The sequence below is a fragment of the Bos indicus x Bos taurus genome, chromosome 14, assembly GCF_003369695.1.
Source record: "Bos indicus x Bos taurus breed Angus x Brahman F1 hybrid chromosome 14, Bos_hybrid_MaternalHap_v2.0, whole genome shotgun sequence".
NCBI classification, from domain to species: Eukaryota; Metazoa; Chordata; class Mammalia; order Artiodactyla; family Bovidae; genus Bos; species Bos indicus x Bos taurus.
The window spans coordinates 34,146,020-34,162,201 of record NC_040089.1 but is presented as its reverse complement, the minus strand read 5'-3'; the positions used below and the strand labels follow the sequence as shown (position 1 = coordinate 34,162,201).

The 16,182-nt window shown below is 43.3% G+C and overlaps 1 protein-coding gene across 4 annotated transcripts in view; it reads left to right on the top strand.

The window, feature by feature from the left end:
• Positions 1-16,182, top strand: part of NCOA2 (nuclear receptor coactivator 2) — a 285,061-nt gene that overhangs the window by 256,402 nt on the left and 12,477 nt on the right. For all 4 annotated transcript variants that reach the window (XM_027561151.1, XM_027561153.1, XM_027561154.1 and 1 more), the window contains 4 exons: positions 1,981-2,110; positions 10,466-10,631; positions 13,374-13,652; positions 14,533-14,610. In XM_027561151.1, the coding sequence (XP_027416952.1) occupies positions 1,981-2,110; positions 10,466-10,631; positions 13,374-13,652; positions 14,533-14,610 (653 nt within the window). The remainder of the gene's footprint in view (positions 1-1,980; positions 2,111-10,465; positions 10,632-13,373; positions 13,653-14,532; positions 14,611-16,182) is intronic.

Below are 16,182 nucleotides of genomic sequence, written 5' to 3'. Positions count from 1 at the left end.
TTCAGATAAGGTGATGTTTATATACTTTTTCATATACTTAGATAGTGCAGGATGTTGTTATTATTTAGTCACTAAGTTGTGTCCAACTCTTTGCCACCCCATGGACTGTAGCCCGCCAGGCTTCTCATCCATGGGATTTCCCAGGCAAGCATACTGGAATGGGTTGCCATTTCCTCCTCCAGGGGATCTTCCCGACTCAGGGGTGGAACCTGGATCTCTTGCATTATTGGCAGGCAAGTTTTTTTACCACTGAGCAACTGGGGAAGCCCAGAGCAGGATGAGTAAACGCTAAGTCATTACCAGAAAGATGCCAGGATGGTTTTGACATAATTATGCAGAATGGTCATCCCGCCCTGGCATCGATTTTCTTTTCTAGTTGTTTAATTGCTCAGCACATTTTGGCTTATTGTTTCTGAGATGACATTCATGTTGCCTTTCTATGGAAAGTGTACTTCCAATTAATAATGCACGATTCACAAGTGTAAATTCACATAATTTGAGACATGCATGAAAAATACTAAAAATGGCCAGATTTCCATGCAGAAATACACTGGGAAATTTCTAAAATACTTAATTCATTCATTTAAAAATCATCATAGTAAATCCTTTCTGTCCAGAAATTTCATTTATCCTCAGTCTTTCTTCATGAATGACAGATAGGTTTTGAGCTTGAAAAATGGCTCTGTGAGCTTCATGGTGTAGCTGAATTGCTCTGATTTTTAATAAACTCATAAAAGCTGTGAACTCAACAGAAAAGTATCTATTGTAATGGAAGACAGGTCCACAGACAGTGATAATATAATCATTAAAGAGTTCATATCGTGCATTAGCTTTAAACCTCTACAAAGAATTCCTAAGAAAGAGCATGTCTGAGTTGTCTGAGCCCCCTTTCTACACCTGTCTTACAAGCACTTCGCAAAATTATGTCCAGGACCTTGATGCCCTTTTAGGGGATCTGGAAGGCCAAAACTATTCTCATAATAATATAAAGATATTATTATTCTCTCATGGACGCACAATAGAGTTGGCTTAAAAAAAAAATCTTATCTGTGTTGCAAACAAACAACTCATAGAAAAATAGGTCAGATTTGTGATTACCAGAGGGGAGGGGAGGGCAGGGAAAGGCAAGCTGGTTGGAGGTGGTTTAAAGGCACAGATTTCTATTATAAGATAATTTCTAGGGACGTAATGTATAACATGATCAATGTAGCTAACACTGCTGTATGTTATATATGAAAGTTGTTAGAGTAAATCCTCTTGACAGTTCTCATCACAAGGAAAAGAATTTTTTTCTTTTTTTTCATTTGTAGCTATTTGAGATGATGGATGTTCACTAAATTTAATGTGATCATTATTTCATGATGTATGTAAGTCAAATCATAGTGCTGTACACCTTAACCTCACATAATGCTGTGTGTCAATTATATCTCAATACCACTGGAAGAAAAGTCTTGTTTATAGCATAGTGGATTTATTATGATGATTTTTAAATGAATTAAGAATCATTTTTTTCTATTTTCCAGTTTTAATTTTCAATACAGTAAACAGCAGTAAGATACATCCCACTTACACAAAAGCCTGTACATTAATAAGAATATAAAGACTCCTTGGAGAAGGCCATGGCAACCCACTCCAGTAATCTTGCCTGGAGAATCCCATGGACAGAGGAGCCTGGCAGGCTACAGTCCATGGGGTTGCACAGAGTCGGACACAACTGAAGTGACTTAGCATAAAAATTCCTAAGTACAAGGAGTTTGGAACTGCTCATCTAGAGTCTCAAAGTGGGTGATCAGCCTTGATATTTATTGCCCTTTTGTTCTATTTCAGAACAAAAATTCTATCTTATTATTTCCACCTAATTATTATTATTTCTGTCTTTTCTATCAGCCAGGTATTTCTCTTTCTATTCCATAGCTGAAACAGACACTTCGCTGATTACAAGTTATAAGATTCAGGGGTTGTTTTCTTCTCCCTTTTCAGGGCCATCTGAACTGGAGATGAACATGGGGGGACCTCAGTATAGCCAACAACAAGCACCTCCAAATCAGACCGCCCCCTGGCCTGAGAGCATTCTGCCAATAGACCAGGCACCGTTTGCCAGCCAGAACAGGTGAGCACTCGGGAGGTCCCAGAGAGCAGAGTTCACGAGTTATCTGAGCCCTAGGCCAGAAGTTAATCTTATCCTTTTAAACACTTGGTGCCTGACCCGTTTTCATGTATTCAAACTATATCACTTACTGGTCTGGGAGTGCAGGAGGTAAGGGAGGGAGGGGAATCCAAAAATCAGTTTAACTGAGCATCTGCCTTCAAAGATGCTGCAGTTTAGTTGGAAAATAAAATATGTAGACTAATAACTAATATGAGCTAGCATGTACTATAAATGGGGTGATCATTCAATTGGGGTGATTGGGGAAAACTTCAGAGTTGATGAGAAGTGGTATCACTGGGATTTCCCTGGGTGTCCAGTGGTTAAGACTCCATACTTCCGATGCAGAGGGCACAAGTTCAGTCCCTGGTCAGGGAACTAAGATCCCACATGCCACGCAGTGTGACCAAGAGATTTTAAAAAATGTAGAAGAAAGGTATCATTTCAGTGGGCAGAGATGGCAGGAAGCCAGTTCATCTGGCAAAAGCAGTATAATCAGAGGCTTAGAGGTTACAGAAACCACACAATATGTTTAGGGTAACAGAATCGTCTAGTTTTATGCTTCATATACTTTACCACATTAAAAAACAGTATCAGAAGATTTAACTGGAAGAGTAGATTAATAAAGGAACAGATTTATAGAGGGTCTTAAATTGCAAACTCTGAAGAATTTGGCCTTTTTTCTTTAAGCTGTTGAAGTTTTTTGAAAAAGAAAGTGGTATATATGATCAAATTTGATTGTTTTTTGATTCTGATTATTAGTCTCATCATTTTTGTTTCTGTGTAGGCAATCTTTTCTAATTGCTTTTGAAATATTTCTGTAACTGCTATACTGTAGTTTTATTGTAGTGTGTCTAGGTGTGAATTGATTTATTTATACTGCTTAGTGTTTGGTATATCTTGTGCTTGTTTTTTAAATCTGTCAATTTGTGTGTCTCATCAGTTCTAGAAATTTAGGCATTATCTCTCTATACTGCCACACCTCCATTTCCTTTATTCTTTCTGGGATTCTGGCAAGACACGTTAACTTTCTACATTAGATTTTTTTAAAACTCATACCCTCCTTATTTCTTTATCCATCTTCCATTTTCAATCTCCTTGTCTCTCTGTACTACATTGAGGATAATTTATTCATATGTATATTTCATTAATTATCTCTATAGCTATGTTTGATCCAGTTACATTCTTCATTCCTAAAAGTTCTATTTGCCTTATTATTTTTCATGGTCTCTTGTGGTTTGCTTATTTTTGACTCCACCTTTATGTCTTTAAACATGACGTTCATCCTTTGTTTCTGCATTTCTTGATTTGGGAGTTCCAGTATCTGGATTCCTTGCAGGTGTAAATCAGTGACTGACTCTTGCTTCTGGTGGCCCATTCCCTGAGTATTATGGCAGTCTTTCACTGGGAGTTCTAGTTACTCTTGGTCAATGAAACACTGGGGTTAAAACTGAGGATACTTTTTCTTAGGAGAGAGTTTGCGTTGGTCTCTGCAGGGGTGAGGGTTCTGCTCACCAGTCTGCTCAGAGCAGCCCAGCCCCCCGACACACACACCATCAGCTCTTTCTCGTGGCTGTGGCCCAGCGAGCCCCGACTCTTGAGGATAAAATCCACCTGTCCCCGGGGGCTTAGGTGTGGCTCAAGTTTCAGCTCGAAGGTGGTTGTTCCATTATTCCCTGGAAAGACAACATCACAGTTGTGTTATGTGCTAATCTCAGGGTTAGCAAAGCACTGGAAGCAGGTGGCTCGCAGGCGACCCTGAGGCCTGTATCATGGTGCTGCTCAGCCAGTTGTGTGGGCACAGAGCCCCGAGGAAGGGAGATAATTCACGTACTGAGCCCGAGTCAGCATGGGAACATAAAGGATGCAGGCAGTGTGTTCTGGGAAGTAAACATTAGGAAACAACTGGAGGAATTTGGTCTTGAGGCTCTCATGTGAAGAGTTCAGGTTGGAGGCTAGCGAGGACCTCGCTACAGACTGAACTATTTTGTCCTTTGGAGGTTGTTCAAATCTAAAATTATAAAGTACTTTTATCAAATTCACTAATAATAAAAGCAGAGTTTCTAAAATTTCATAAGGGTAGAATATTTCCAGAGCTTCTTGTTTTTAAAAAAACAAACAAACAGGTTTTAAAATGACTCCTACCCTGAGATGAAATGCTTTTGTGTAGCTCAGAATTGTGTTGTGGAGCCTGTTTTCCTTCTGTATCTTAAGAGAATGATGCAGGATTCAGGGCACTCAGTGAAGTTTTAAAAAAAAAAATTAAATAGCATAAGGTGAATATGAGCTTAACAATAGGCTGGGTGAGAAAAAGCTGGGGACTAGTTATTTCACTGAAAGAAAAGACCAGGGCAACTGCTTAACAGCTGTTTAGGGAGATAAGAGAAGGTGCTCACCAGCTGTATTCCATTCACTTAGTAGGAGAAACTAGTGTGTTCAGACCCCCGGTGCCTGTGCACCACTTGCGGGGTCTCATTGGACGGCAGTTCTGAGTGGAGTCCAGGATTCTACGTCTCTGACAAGCCCCAAGTGATGCTAGCACCGCTGCTCCTCCACTGTACTTCGCAGGGGAGAACATCAGAAGAGCCACAGTCAGAGTGGCTCTCACTGGACTGGGTACCAGGGGCGGTGTGTGGCCTGCATCACTGGGTTTGCTTGGGAATAGAGCATCATATAAATAACCACTGTAGTCATCCTTAGAGGTGGTACTTTCTCAGGGTCCTTCCAGCTCTTTAAGTCTGATTTCATGGTGTCAGTGAGTGTGTGCATTTTCTAAATATGTTTATTTGGTTTGTTAAAAACATACCCATGTCCATGGAAACTTGCACACAGTAGAAAACGTTTTGGATGAAATATCTAAGATTAGTTTCTAGGGGAAAACTAGGCCCAAAGTTAGGATTTTCACTGTTGCCCAAGTCGAGGAGGGTTCTGTTAAAACAAAAATGGGGACTTCCTGGCAGTCAAGTGGTTAGGACTCTGCGTTTCCATGGCAGGGGGGCATGGGTTCAATCCCTGGTCAAGGAACTAAGGTCCCACAAGCCACAGAGAGAGGCCAAACAACAGCAACAACTAAAAAACAAAAGAGGAGAAATGCAGAGTATATGCTGAAGCCAGTGAGAGTCGGCTGCTCGGCGTGCCGGGGCATTTCTGTGGCTCTGCTCTGACCCTGTTCTCATGTTGTTGGTATTACTGTCAGTTTTCTTTATATAAGAACTCTGTGGACAGAACCGAACATTTTTACTATTTTTAAAGGTATTTCAGCTTTTCTAGCCACTTAACTCCTCTTCTTTTATTTTAAATAATTCAATTAGAAGAAATTTATGACCAAATTTATGGTAGTCTTATTGTCAAAGAAATCCAGAGATGATGGACAACAAGGGTTCTAACCACGTCTCTCTTTTTAAATAAAAGAAAAGCAGTGATTTTTTTAATCCCCTTTGTAAACATTAATATCACCATTAATATTTAATATTTTTCCTGCCTACCTATTTAGAAGTAGGTTTTTTCATGTTTCATGAGCCCAGCGTTAGTTATATATACACATTTCAAAAAGAGAGTAGTTTAACCCTTAAATTTCTAACATATTCACATCCTCATTTATTTATAATTTTATTTCCATTGGCTGTCATTTCATTGTGGTGGTTTTTTTTTTTTTTTTTTCCTTTTATTCATCTGGTAGGTAAAAGAGATATTTAAAATATAGCCCCAAATGTATAGATGATTTTTTTATAATTTCTGTTGGATGTATGTAAAAGTGAACAGTAGCTGCCTTTCATGAAAGACTTTCTTTCACATTAAGTTCAGAATTTCTGAGGTAATTTGGTGTTCTTTTGTTTGTAATGTTCCTTAAAGTAAAGTTTTCTTGGTTGACCATTAATTTCTTATCATATAGTAGCTGCTACTTTTTTGCAAAATTTTGAAAATACAAGTAAAAACTGATGGTAATGTTCCAATTTCTCAAACAATAGCTCAGAATTTGTCTTTTTCCCCTTATCACCATCTTTAATGTCCTGGTAGTCTATAAATAAATAAAAGTATAGATTTCAATAAATAAGGTTTTATCATATGGTATCCCTTACATGTGGAATCTAAAAAGACATGATACAAATAAATTTATTTACAAAACAGAAAGAGACTCACAGACTTAGAGAACAAACTTATGGTTGTTGGGGGGGAAGGATAGTTAGGGAGTTTGGGATGGACATGTATATATTTAAAATGGATAACCAACAAGTACCTACACAGGGAACTCTGCTCAATGTTATGTGGCATCCTAGATGGGAGGGGGGTTTGAAGGATATGAATACATATATATGTATGGCTGAGTCTCTTTGCTGTCCACCTGAAATTATTACAACGTCATTAATAGGCTATACTCAAATAGAATATAAATTTTTTTTTAATTTTTTTAAAAAAGAAAGATTTTTATTAACAATGGACCTGTCTTCTGCCAGTTCATTCCTTACTGCTTTGCCAACCTGGGGCTTCTGTGTGTTCTTCCATTTATTCCTCTGAATTTCATCCTTGTCTTAATACTATATTTGTCAGCCACCATCTAGATTGTAACTGTATTTATAATTGCCCAAAATGTAAGAAAAAATTTTCTGCCATCATATTGGCAGTCATTTATAAAGGAGGAATTGAAGGTCCAGATCACTATTTTTTCTATAAGCCAAACGTATTATGTTTCTCAAAGAAGTGTTGTAACTCATGGTATGCCCAAATTTATGATACCAAGCCACAATGCAATATATTTTATGAACATAAGACTGTATTTTTCTGAACATAAGGTATGATAACTTGGCTAGATCAAGAACCTTTTATTTTCACCAACGGGAACTTGCTGAACTTAACACAGTTCGGATACCGAGCCAACAAAGAAACTGAAGATGCTCACCAGGCACAGTTGAGGTTTGTGAGTAAATGCCAGCATCAGGTCAGCACAGCGCAGTGAGTGGGCCTGGAGTCGAGAGCAGAGTGGGCATGGCCGGGGGTGACTGGAGGAGAAACGCTGAGCCTGGAGGGGAAGGATCACAGATGCAGGAGGGGGTGGGGAACATGGAATGGGAAGTCTTGGCATTATGGCGGGTATACAGCATCTTCTAGGAAAAGGCCGGCTGCCCAGGGCAGCTGGGACCCACAGGGAAGCCATAGGCTCTACGCTATACTGGGACAGGTTAGGCTTTACTGAAGTGTGTGTGTCTACCACCACCAGCACCCTGTCCCAGGGCCTGGGATTTTGTGAGTCCGCTCAGTAATGGGAACAGGAACCTGGCAACATCGTATCAGGAGGATTAGAGACTGTAAGCAGGTATCCCCAAGGCCCCAGCTCAAGTTGAAGAGGGCTTTGACCAAAGTAGGAATCTAGGTCATGCATTAGCTTAACTTTTTTAATTAGAAAAAGAAAAGGAAATCATGAGACCAAAAAATAGGTTATTATGTAGGAAATCACTTAGATGCCAATGAACGTTTCCAGTACTTTTTTTTTTCTCTGTATTGGGATGTGCCCTCCCTGGAGTGGAGTTGTCTCCCACGATACCGGACAGGGTCTCCTCTTCCAGCTGACGCCGGCAGATGCATACAGGGCACCTGCCTTCCCACAGAGCTCCTGCAGCCTCACTCCACTTAAACGGGACCCGAGTTCATAGTAGAGATCTGGGGTGGGGGCTCTGGCTGTGTGGGGATTTAAAGCTTGTGAAGAAACAGAAGTTGAAAATTATGCAGTAAAGCTCGAGAAAGAAAATATTAACTAGCATCTTTGGGGAATGAGGTCTCAGGCCTAAGAGAAGGTGGTAAATAGCATCCACTGTCGGCTGACTTGAGCTCTTTTTTCATAAAATGTACCACATCTGAATGTTGGTCATTCCTCTCTGGGGAATTTCCTCTGCTCTTTGCTTCCGTGACATGCAGTGCTGTGGTTTTTCTCCTCCTTGTTGCCAGTGTTCTGATCTGCTCCTTCCTCCCACTCCCTAAGTGTAGAGTAATCTGATCACAGTTGTGTTTAGAAACTTAATTCTGGGAGCATGTGGAAACAGGAAGGGTCCAGTCTATTTGGGTGCTTGACGTCTCCCTGAGAACTGAGGCCCTGGCGGCAAGGCCTCTTATGGTACCTCTCAGGTCATGGGATGCGAGCTCGGAGAGCCAAGGACTACAGGCACACAGTTTAGTGAAGGGCATACTTACTAGGTGATTTTCTTCACAAATGACTGGGGCTAATGAAGATTCAGGGTAGATTATTTCTAAGTGCACTGGGTTAGAACTGTTCGAAACTATTGGCGTAAATCCTCAGCATTTCAGGATTCTAGGCCAAAATGGCACAGAACTAGCTTTAGGAAACATGGCCTGTTATCCCTATGTGAATCTATCATCACTTAAGAATGAGGGTGCTGTGCTTAGTCGTTCAGTCGCTTCCCCTTCTGCGACCCCATGGACCGTAGCCCGCCAGGCTCCCCTGTCCATGGGGATTCTCAAAGCAAGAATACTGGAGTGGTAGCCATTCCCTCCTCCAGGGGATCTTCCCAATCCAGGGAATGAACCCAGGTCTCCCATATTGCAGGTGGATTCTTTACCATCTGAGCCACCAGGAAAGGCCATGAATACTGGAGTGGGTGGCCTATTCCTTCTCCAGGGGATCTTCCCTACCCAGGAATCAAACTGGGGTCTTCTGCATTGCAGGCAGATTCTTCACCAGCTGAGCTACCAGGGAAGCCCTAAGAATGAGGGTGCTTACTTGTAAACTTCATTCTCTACAAAACATCATGTAGTACCTCTAAGAGGACAAATTAGAGGATCATTTCCCCTTTCAATATTTGAGTAACTCAGAAACTCTTTTTAACTCCCAAGGTTGTCAGTTAATGTAAATCACAGGACTTTATTATACCATTGAATTTGGAGTGTAGTGTTACAGTTTTATCACCTAAAATATACAACAGACATAATCTGCATGTTCATGGTCGACTTTTCATGACTAACTTGGTAGCCTGACAGCCATACTTCTTGAGGATTTTCATAAATGTTTGCAAATCCTACTTATGCATGACGGAGAAATATCCCATTAGTCCAGCCAAGTGCAGTCTAATGGCTAATGGCAGCTGAGTTCAAAAAAAGTAATGGAGCTTTCATGCTCACTGTGTCCCTCAGATGGGTCATTCAAGCCTGGTGAGAAATGAAACTATGTAATCAATTAGTCTTTCCTGCTAAAATCCTGGAAACTCCTTGGACTACTTCAGTTCAGTTCAGTCACTCAGTTGTGTCTGATTCTTTGTGACCCCATGAATCGCAGCACACCAGGCCTCCCGGTCCATCACCAACTCCCGGAGTTCACTCAGACTCACGTCCATCGAGTCAGTGATGCCATCCAGCCATCTCATCCTCTGTCGTCCCCTTCTCCTCCTGCCCCCAATCCCTCCCAGCATCAGAGTCTTTTCCAATGAGTCAACTCTTCGCATGAGGTGGCCAAAGTACTAGAGTTTCAGCTTTAGCATCATTCCTTCCAAAGAAATCCCAGGGCTGATGTCCTTCAGAATGGACTGGTTGGATCTCTTTGCAGTCCAAGGGACTCTCAAGAGTCTTCTCCAACACCACAGTTCAAAAGCATCAATTCTTCAGCACTCAGCTTTCTTCACAGTCTGACTCTCACATCCATACATGACCACTGGACAAACCATAGCCTTGACTAGACGGACTACTTCAGGGCAAAGCAAATATATGAGTATATATGCTAGAAGAGTCATTGTAGATTTGTGGGAACACAGTGGTCACCCCGGCCGGTGATGAATCCCCACTTTGTAGTGTTGCCTGTCTGTTCTCCACCACGGAGTCTGACAAGCCCTCCAAGCCTCAGCTTTGCCAGTTTTAGAGCAGGAGCAATAAAAACAACAATCATAACATCCAGTGCCTTAACGTGTGTCTCACCTATCTCTGTTGTTGTTGTTGTTGTTTAGTCGCTCAGTTGTATCTGACTCTCTTGCAACCCCATGGGCTGTAACTCACCAGGCTCCTTGTGAGTTATGTCCTTAGGGATTCTCCAAGCAAGAGAATACTGGAATGGGTTGCCATTTCCTCTCCAGGGTGTCTTCCCTACCTAGGCATCAAACCCAGATCTCCTCCTGCATTGGCAGGTGGATTCTTAACCACTGAGCCACCAGGGAAGCCCCCTATCTGTGTTAGGCACTAAATAATGCGTATCTATTATGTGGGGTTGTTGTTTGTGTCTGACTGGTACCGTATTTTACTACTTTTGTTATTAAGGCGGGAAAAAAATGTTCTCTAATCAACTCACTTTTCCGTGGGCACGAGATGAAGTTTGTCTCTTTACAGGCAGCCATTCGGCAGCTCTCCCGACGACTTGCTGTGTCCACATCCTGCAGCAGAGTCTCCGAGTGATGAAGGCGCTCTCCTGGACCAGCTGTACATGGCCTTGAGGAACTTTGATGGCCTGGAGGAGATCGACAGAGCCCTGGGGATACCCGAGCTCGTCAGCCAGGTGGGCACACCATGAGGCTGGCGGAGGCCAAGCTCGCAGGGACACAGAGACGTCTGTTTTCTTCTGCTTGCACATAAACGGCAGTCGGCTTTTTAGAACGTGCTCTTCCCTCGTAACCAGGAGCCCTGTTTCCTGTCACCCCCTCTCCTTGTTACTCCCACATCAACTTTTGCCCCAGAGTGGAAATGACCAAGAATGAATTTTACCTGTAATTTGGATTTATTTGCCCAAAAGGCATAAACTCAAGTCCAGGTCACTTGACTATGGCAGAGAGGAACATAACAAGGAGCAGAGAGGCCAGGAACAGACCACTGCTGTCTCAGCGATCTAGAACCTTCCATCTCAAAACCAGTATCCTTCATCTTATATCTGTGAGCTAGTGATAGGAAGCTACTTGTGTTAAAACAGGTTGCACATAAGTTAGCAGAAGTCACTTTAAAGGTGAAGTTAGCCAGTCTCCGTGGGCTTACATTGCTTCCCCCGCTGCCCATGCCCCCGTTCCCTTCTCCAGGGGATCTTCCCAACCTGGGGATCGAACCCAGATCTCCATTACAGGCACATTCTTTATCGTCTGAGCCCCCAGGGAAGCCTGTATAGTTGATTTAGTTGGTGACATAAAGTCATTTAAGAGTACTTTATAGCAGCAATATAATAACCTAACAGAGTCTCATGAAATAATTTGGAGGACTTTTCTCAGTCTGGCTACGCAGCCCAATTGATGTGAAGCAGGCATCCTGTTTTCCCGTAGAAAGATCACAGGCTCACTGCCGTCTTCTTCTTTTCTCGTCATGAATCATCTTTGTCTTAGTGCTAAGAAGTACCTTCCAGAGTTTGATCTGCTTCCTGGACGTGTGAGGTGTTGAGAGGGTCTGTGAGAAGGGTGGTGCCGAGTCATGGGAGACTTTCTCTGAAGCATTAAAACTAGTCTTGTAATCCCCACATTCAGCAGATAGAAGTGGGAGTTAAGACTTGTCAATTCATACTGAGAACAGCAGAATGGAAAGAGATGACTTGAGGTTGCATGACATAACCTGAATAAATCAAGAGAGGAAAATGGAGTTGAAATATTTCCTGTGTGGCTGGTTTGTTTTGCCTTTAGCGCTGGTGAGAATTTAGCGTTCAGCACTGTTATCCCTGTGTTTCGTCTAAGTGACATTTAAAGATATATGATTCTTGGGGTTGCTGCGTGACTCAAGCATTGCTTTTATCAAAACTGGTGTCATTTCATCATTGAATATCTTCAATCTTTTTTTTTTAATTTGTGTTTCTATGTTGTCTCATCAAATCCATCCTTATAATGTCATATTACCTGAATTATAGAAATAGTGATTATTAGGTGAAGTTGGGGAAATGTAGAATACAAATGGGCTTTATTTGTAGTCATCAGAGTTATGTGTTTTCTTTAAAAATGGAAATTACTTAAACTTTCTCTCTTCTAAAGATGGGCCAATACTTCAAGATCTGAGATGGTTTTGTGGATATACTTAGAGCAGTAATTCAACAGTGAATGGTTCCCATGAGTGGGCTCCACATTTTTAAAACTATTATGCACAAGAAGATGGGCCCAGTTCTCACGGTTAAACTTGATCTGAGGGCAGGATTCTGGGTGGCCCCAGGCCTGCTGTCACATGGATAGACTAGCTTAAGGAAAACCTAGGATGTTACTGTGGTTAAAGCACACCTAAGAGATGACTTTACAGTTGGGTCCTTCCCTCCTCTCTGTTGGGAGGTTCATAGCAGAAGGAAGAAAGAATGAGCCAAGTGCACCCTCCAGATTTGCAGTCATTTTAGGGCCACCTGACCTGAAGTTGTCGCCCCTGGGAAATTCTGGATTTTCTGTACCCACTCCATTCTGAGCCAGATAGGTGGAGTAGCTCTAAGAAGTCAAGAAGGACAAACACATTAGATACATCTAGTTGGAAATAAGATGGTGGGACTTCCCTGGGGGTCCAGCAGTTAAGAATCCACTTTCCACTGCAGGGGGACGTGGGTTTGATCCTGGGTCAGGAACCTAAGATCTCACATGCCACAGGGCAACTAACCCTTTGTGCCACACCTAGCGAAGCCCCTGCACTACAACAAAGACCAACACAGCCAAAGGGAAAAAAAAAGGAAATAAGATGGTGGCAGAATGTGGACCGTGTAGGGAATTCTGACGACCACAGAAAGCAGTCAGATACGGCAGTGTGTCACATTGGTGAGCAGCTCAGGTCTTAAATCACAGACTCGACTGGAACCGACTCCTTACCTGCCAGACAGGCTTGCTACAGTTTACCGCGCATCTCCAAGTCTCAGTTTAACTGTCTGCAAAATGGGAATAATAGCGGTGGGCACCCCAACACTGCTGACCCCAGCCAGGTGTCAAGGCAGTTGTCTACTTAAAGTGAATAAGCAGTCAGAACACTGAACACACCTGGGAGACATGTGCACCAGGTTCAGGTCAGTCAGATTGGTGGTGAGAGTAGGAGGCTTTCTATACTTATGACCGCTTCCCCCTTCCCTGGGAAGAAGGGTTGCTGGGAGTCAGGCCTGAAGCCCGCTTCTTGCCTCAAGTAACTGGATCTTTTGAACAAAGAGGCGTTTTCTACGAAGACAAGGAGAGTCAGGGGAGAAGTACCTTTGTGCCATAAGTACAACAGCAGAAGCTTCAGAGACAGGGCAGTGAGAGGAAAGTCTTATGTTCACTCTGCGGTTTCTGCTGGTTTTATTTATGTGTTGGTCATCTGGGGGCTTTCTCTTCAGAGCCAAGGTGTGGACCCGGAGCAGTTCTCCAGTCAGGATTCCAGCCTCATGCTAGAGCAGAAGACCCCCGTGTTCCCGCAGCAGTATGCGTCTCAGGCGCAGATGGCCCAGGGCAGCTACACGCCCATGCAGGATCCAAACTTCCACACCATGGGACAGCGGCCCAGTTACGCCACCCTCCGCATGCAGCCGCGGCCTGGCCTCAGGCCCACAGGCCTTGTGCAGAGCCAGCCCAACCAGCTGAGGCTTCAACTGCAGCATCGCCTCCAAGCACAGCAGGTGTGTTCCTGGCCACTACGCAGAAAGTCGGGGTGGGGGTACACAGTGAAGGTGGATGTGAGATGGCATGAGAACAGGGCGTCCTTTTGGGGGCTTAAGTCTCATTCTGTCCTAAGACAGTGAAGATGTTGCCATGATCGTACAGCTTTCATGCTCATTTCTGCTTTCTTCTTTCCCTTCTTTCTTGCTCCTCTGCTGACCCTGCTTCCAGCTAGAGCAGCTCTCCTCTGATTTCCTAGCTCAGTGATTTACTGATGGGCTAACCTTGAGTTCTCCAAGCCTCAGTGTTTACATCTATAAAATGGAGCTGTTAACAGGCTAAGGCTCTATGTATGGGTTGACAGGACCCAGCACAGTTTCTGGCCCCAAGTGAGTATGCAGGACACCAGGAGCTCCTGCCATGAGTCCTCTCTTGTGATCAAAATCATGGCTTTTAGCAGAATGGTGGCAGAGGGGTGGTGCATTAAGGAATAGCTCTTTTGCTCAAGAAAGTATGTTCTCACTGAAACAAGCCTGGACAGATTTCTGTCATATAGTAAATAACAGTATTGTGGACTTTAAAAATCTCCCCTCATTTTTTTCCCTCTGCTTTTTTCCTTAATCTTCCTCTTGGCCTCCTCTTCTGACCATTCTACTCTTTTTCTCCCTTGCAAACAGTGTACTTTCCAAATGGTCCAAAATAACTTGTCAGCTACAAGCAGTGGGAAGCATCACTTGATAACTAGCTCACAAGGGTATCCAGCCACACACCATGTGGTTTCAGTATCCAGCAGCATGTGGATGTTGGGTTTGGGGGCTGGGGAAGGTTTCTTGAGGTGGGAATTTGAAGTAAAATATATTCTGTTTAAAAGTGTACTGATTCCCATGTATGTGCATTTAGAATCGCCAGCCACTTATGAATCAAATCAGCAATGTTTCAAATGTGAACTTGACTCTGAGGCCTGGAGTACCCACACAGGTAAGGGGCAGACAAGCTGTCAGTATCCACTTAACCTGTCTCATCATTTCCCTCCTTGATATCCTATGTAAAGCGACTTAGAAGGCCACACATAGATCTAGATCCAGACGATGGAGGTCACGCCATGTGCTTATTGGTCTAGTCTGTTGTCTTTGTGGTTCCCTCCCCATCACTGCCATTTTTATTGCCACATACGGTCAGTTACCATTATTCACACTGTGTGTTCAGTCCTGGGTTTCCCTGATGGCTCAGTGAGTAAAGAACCTGCCTGCAATGCAGGAGACCACAGGGGATGCGGGTTCAGTCCCTGGGTCGGGAAGATCCCCTGGAGGAGGAAATGGCAAGACACTCCAGTATTCTTGCCTGGAGAATCACATGGACAGAGGAGCCTGGGATACAGTCCACAGGGTCACAAAGAGTGGGACTGACTAAGCAAACAAGCAAAGTTCCTGCCAACACTGAATTGGCAAATAGTGAACCATTGCTTCTAGGAGAAATAAAGTGTTCGGTTTCTTTGAGCCTCTTGTCACATTTCCATCAGTCAGTCCATGTGTGTTTCTGTTTGAGGACACCTTTTGTAATATATATTGTTGATCCATTAACGTCAAACTCAAAGCCAGCAGCACCATAACTCACGCCTGAATGAAGCTCGTCTAACTCACACAGTTTCCCCCACAAGGCACATCAGCCTCCTGGACTTGTTTAGGACACTAGATAGCCCTTGAGCACTAGTCTCAGGAACCATTTTAAACAGCAGAGTTACTGATGAAAAGCACAGCAGTGTGAAAAACGTGGAACTAAGTAGTCCACAAGAAGGACACTTGTCTGCAGTGTGAGAGCTGAAATAACTGATGTCACCTCGTTTCAGCCGTGGGTAGGAATGTGCATGTTGGGCTTCTCACATATTTTGCTGTTCCACATGTATCCATAAATGACGATGGTGCAGTGAGTATTGGTTCTGGGGTGACAAGTACATGTTAGCGGGTAGGCCAGCTCGCCAGTCCGTGAATAATGAAGTCAGCTGTGTACAGCCAAGATCCATAACCAGCCTGTCCCCATCACTGACAGCAAGCACGGTACCCCTTCCCTCATCCATCCTTCCATCCATCCTCCATCCTGGCCTCTGTCACCCTCCTCTCCTTATGCAACTCCCTTTCTTTCTGCCTCCATTCAGCCTTTTCTCAAGTGCTTCAAAGCCACCTTTCAGCAAAGTGACGTGGCATCCCTTTAGACTTGAATGTCCCTTAATGAGCCTCTAAACTGCCATCTTCAAGGTTTCTGTACAGTCTTTTTACAGACGGGACTGATGTTATCTTGGGGTCCCATAGTTAATGGTGTCCTCTCACAGTGAGTCTCCAGTTTATTGATAGTCACTCTGAACTGACCCACATCAGTCATTGCAAGGGTTCCGAATCCTCACTGTGTGTACAGAACTCAGGGCTCACATTCTCCACCGCCAGTTGTTCAGCTCTAAAATGTTCTCTCTTTATTTTCCAAATAATGTTGCATGAGCCTGTACCCTCTGTTATCCTGTTTCTAACATGCGGTTTCTTTTTCGATCTGTGCCCACCC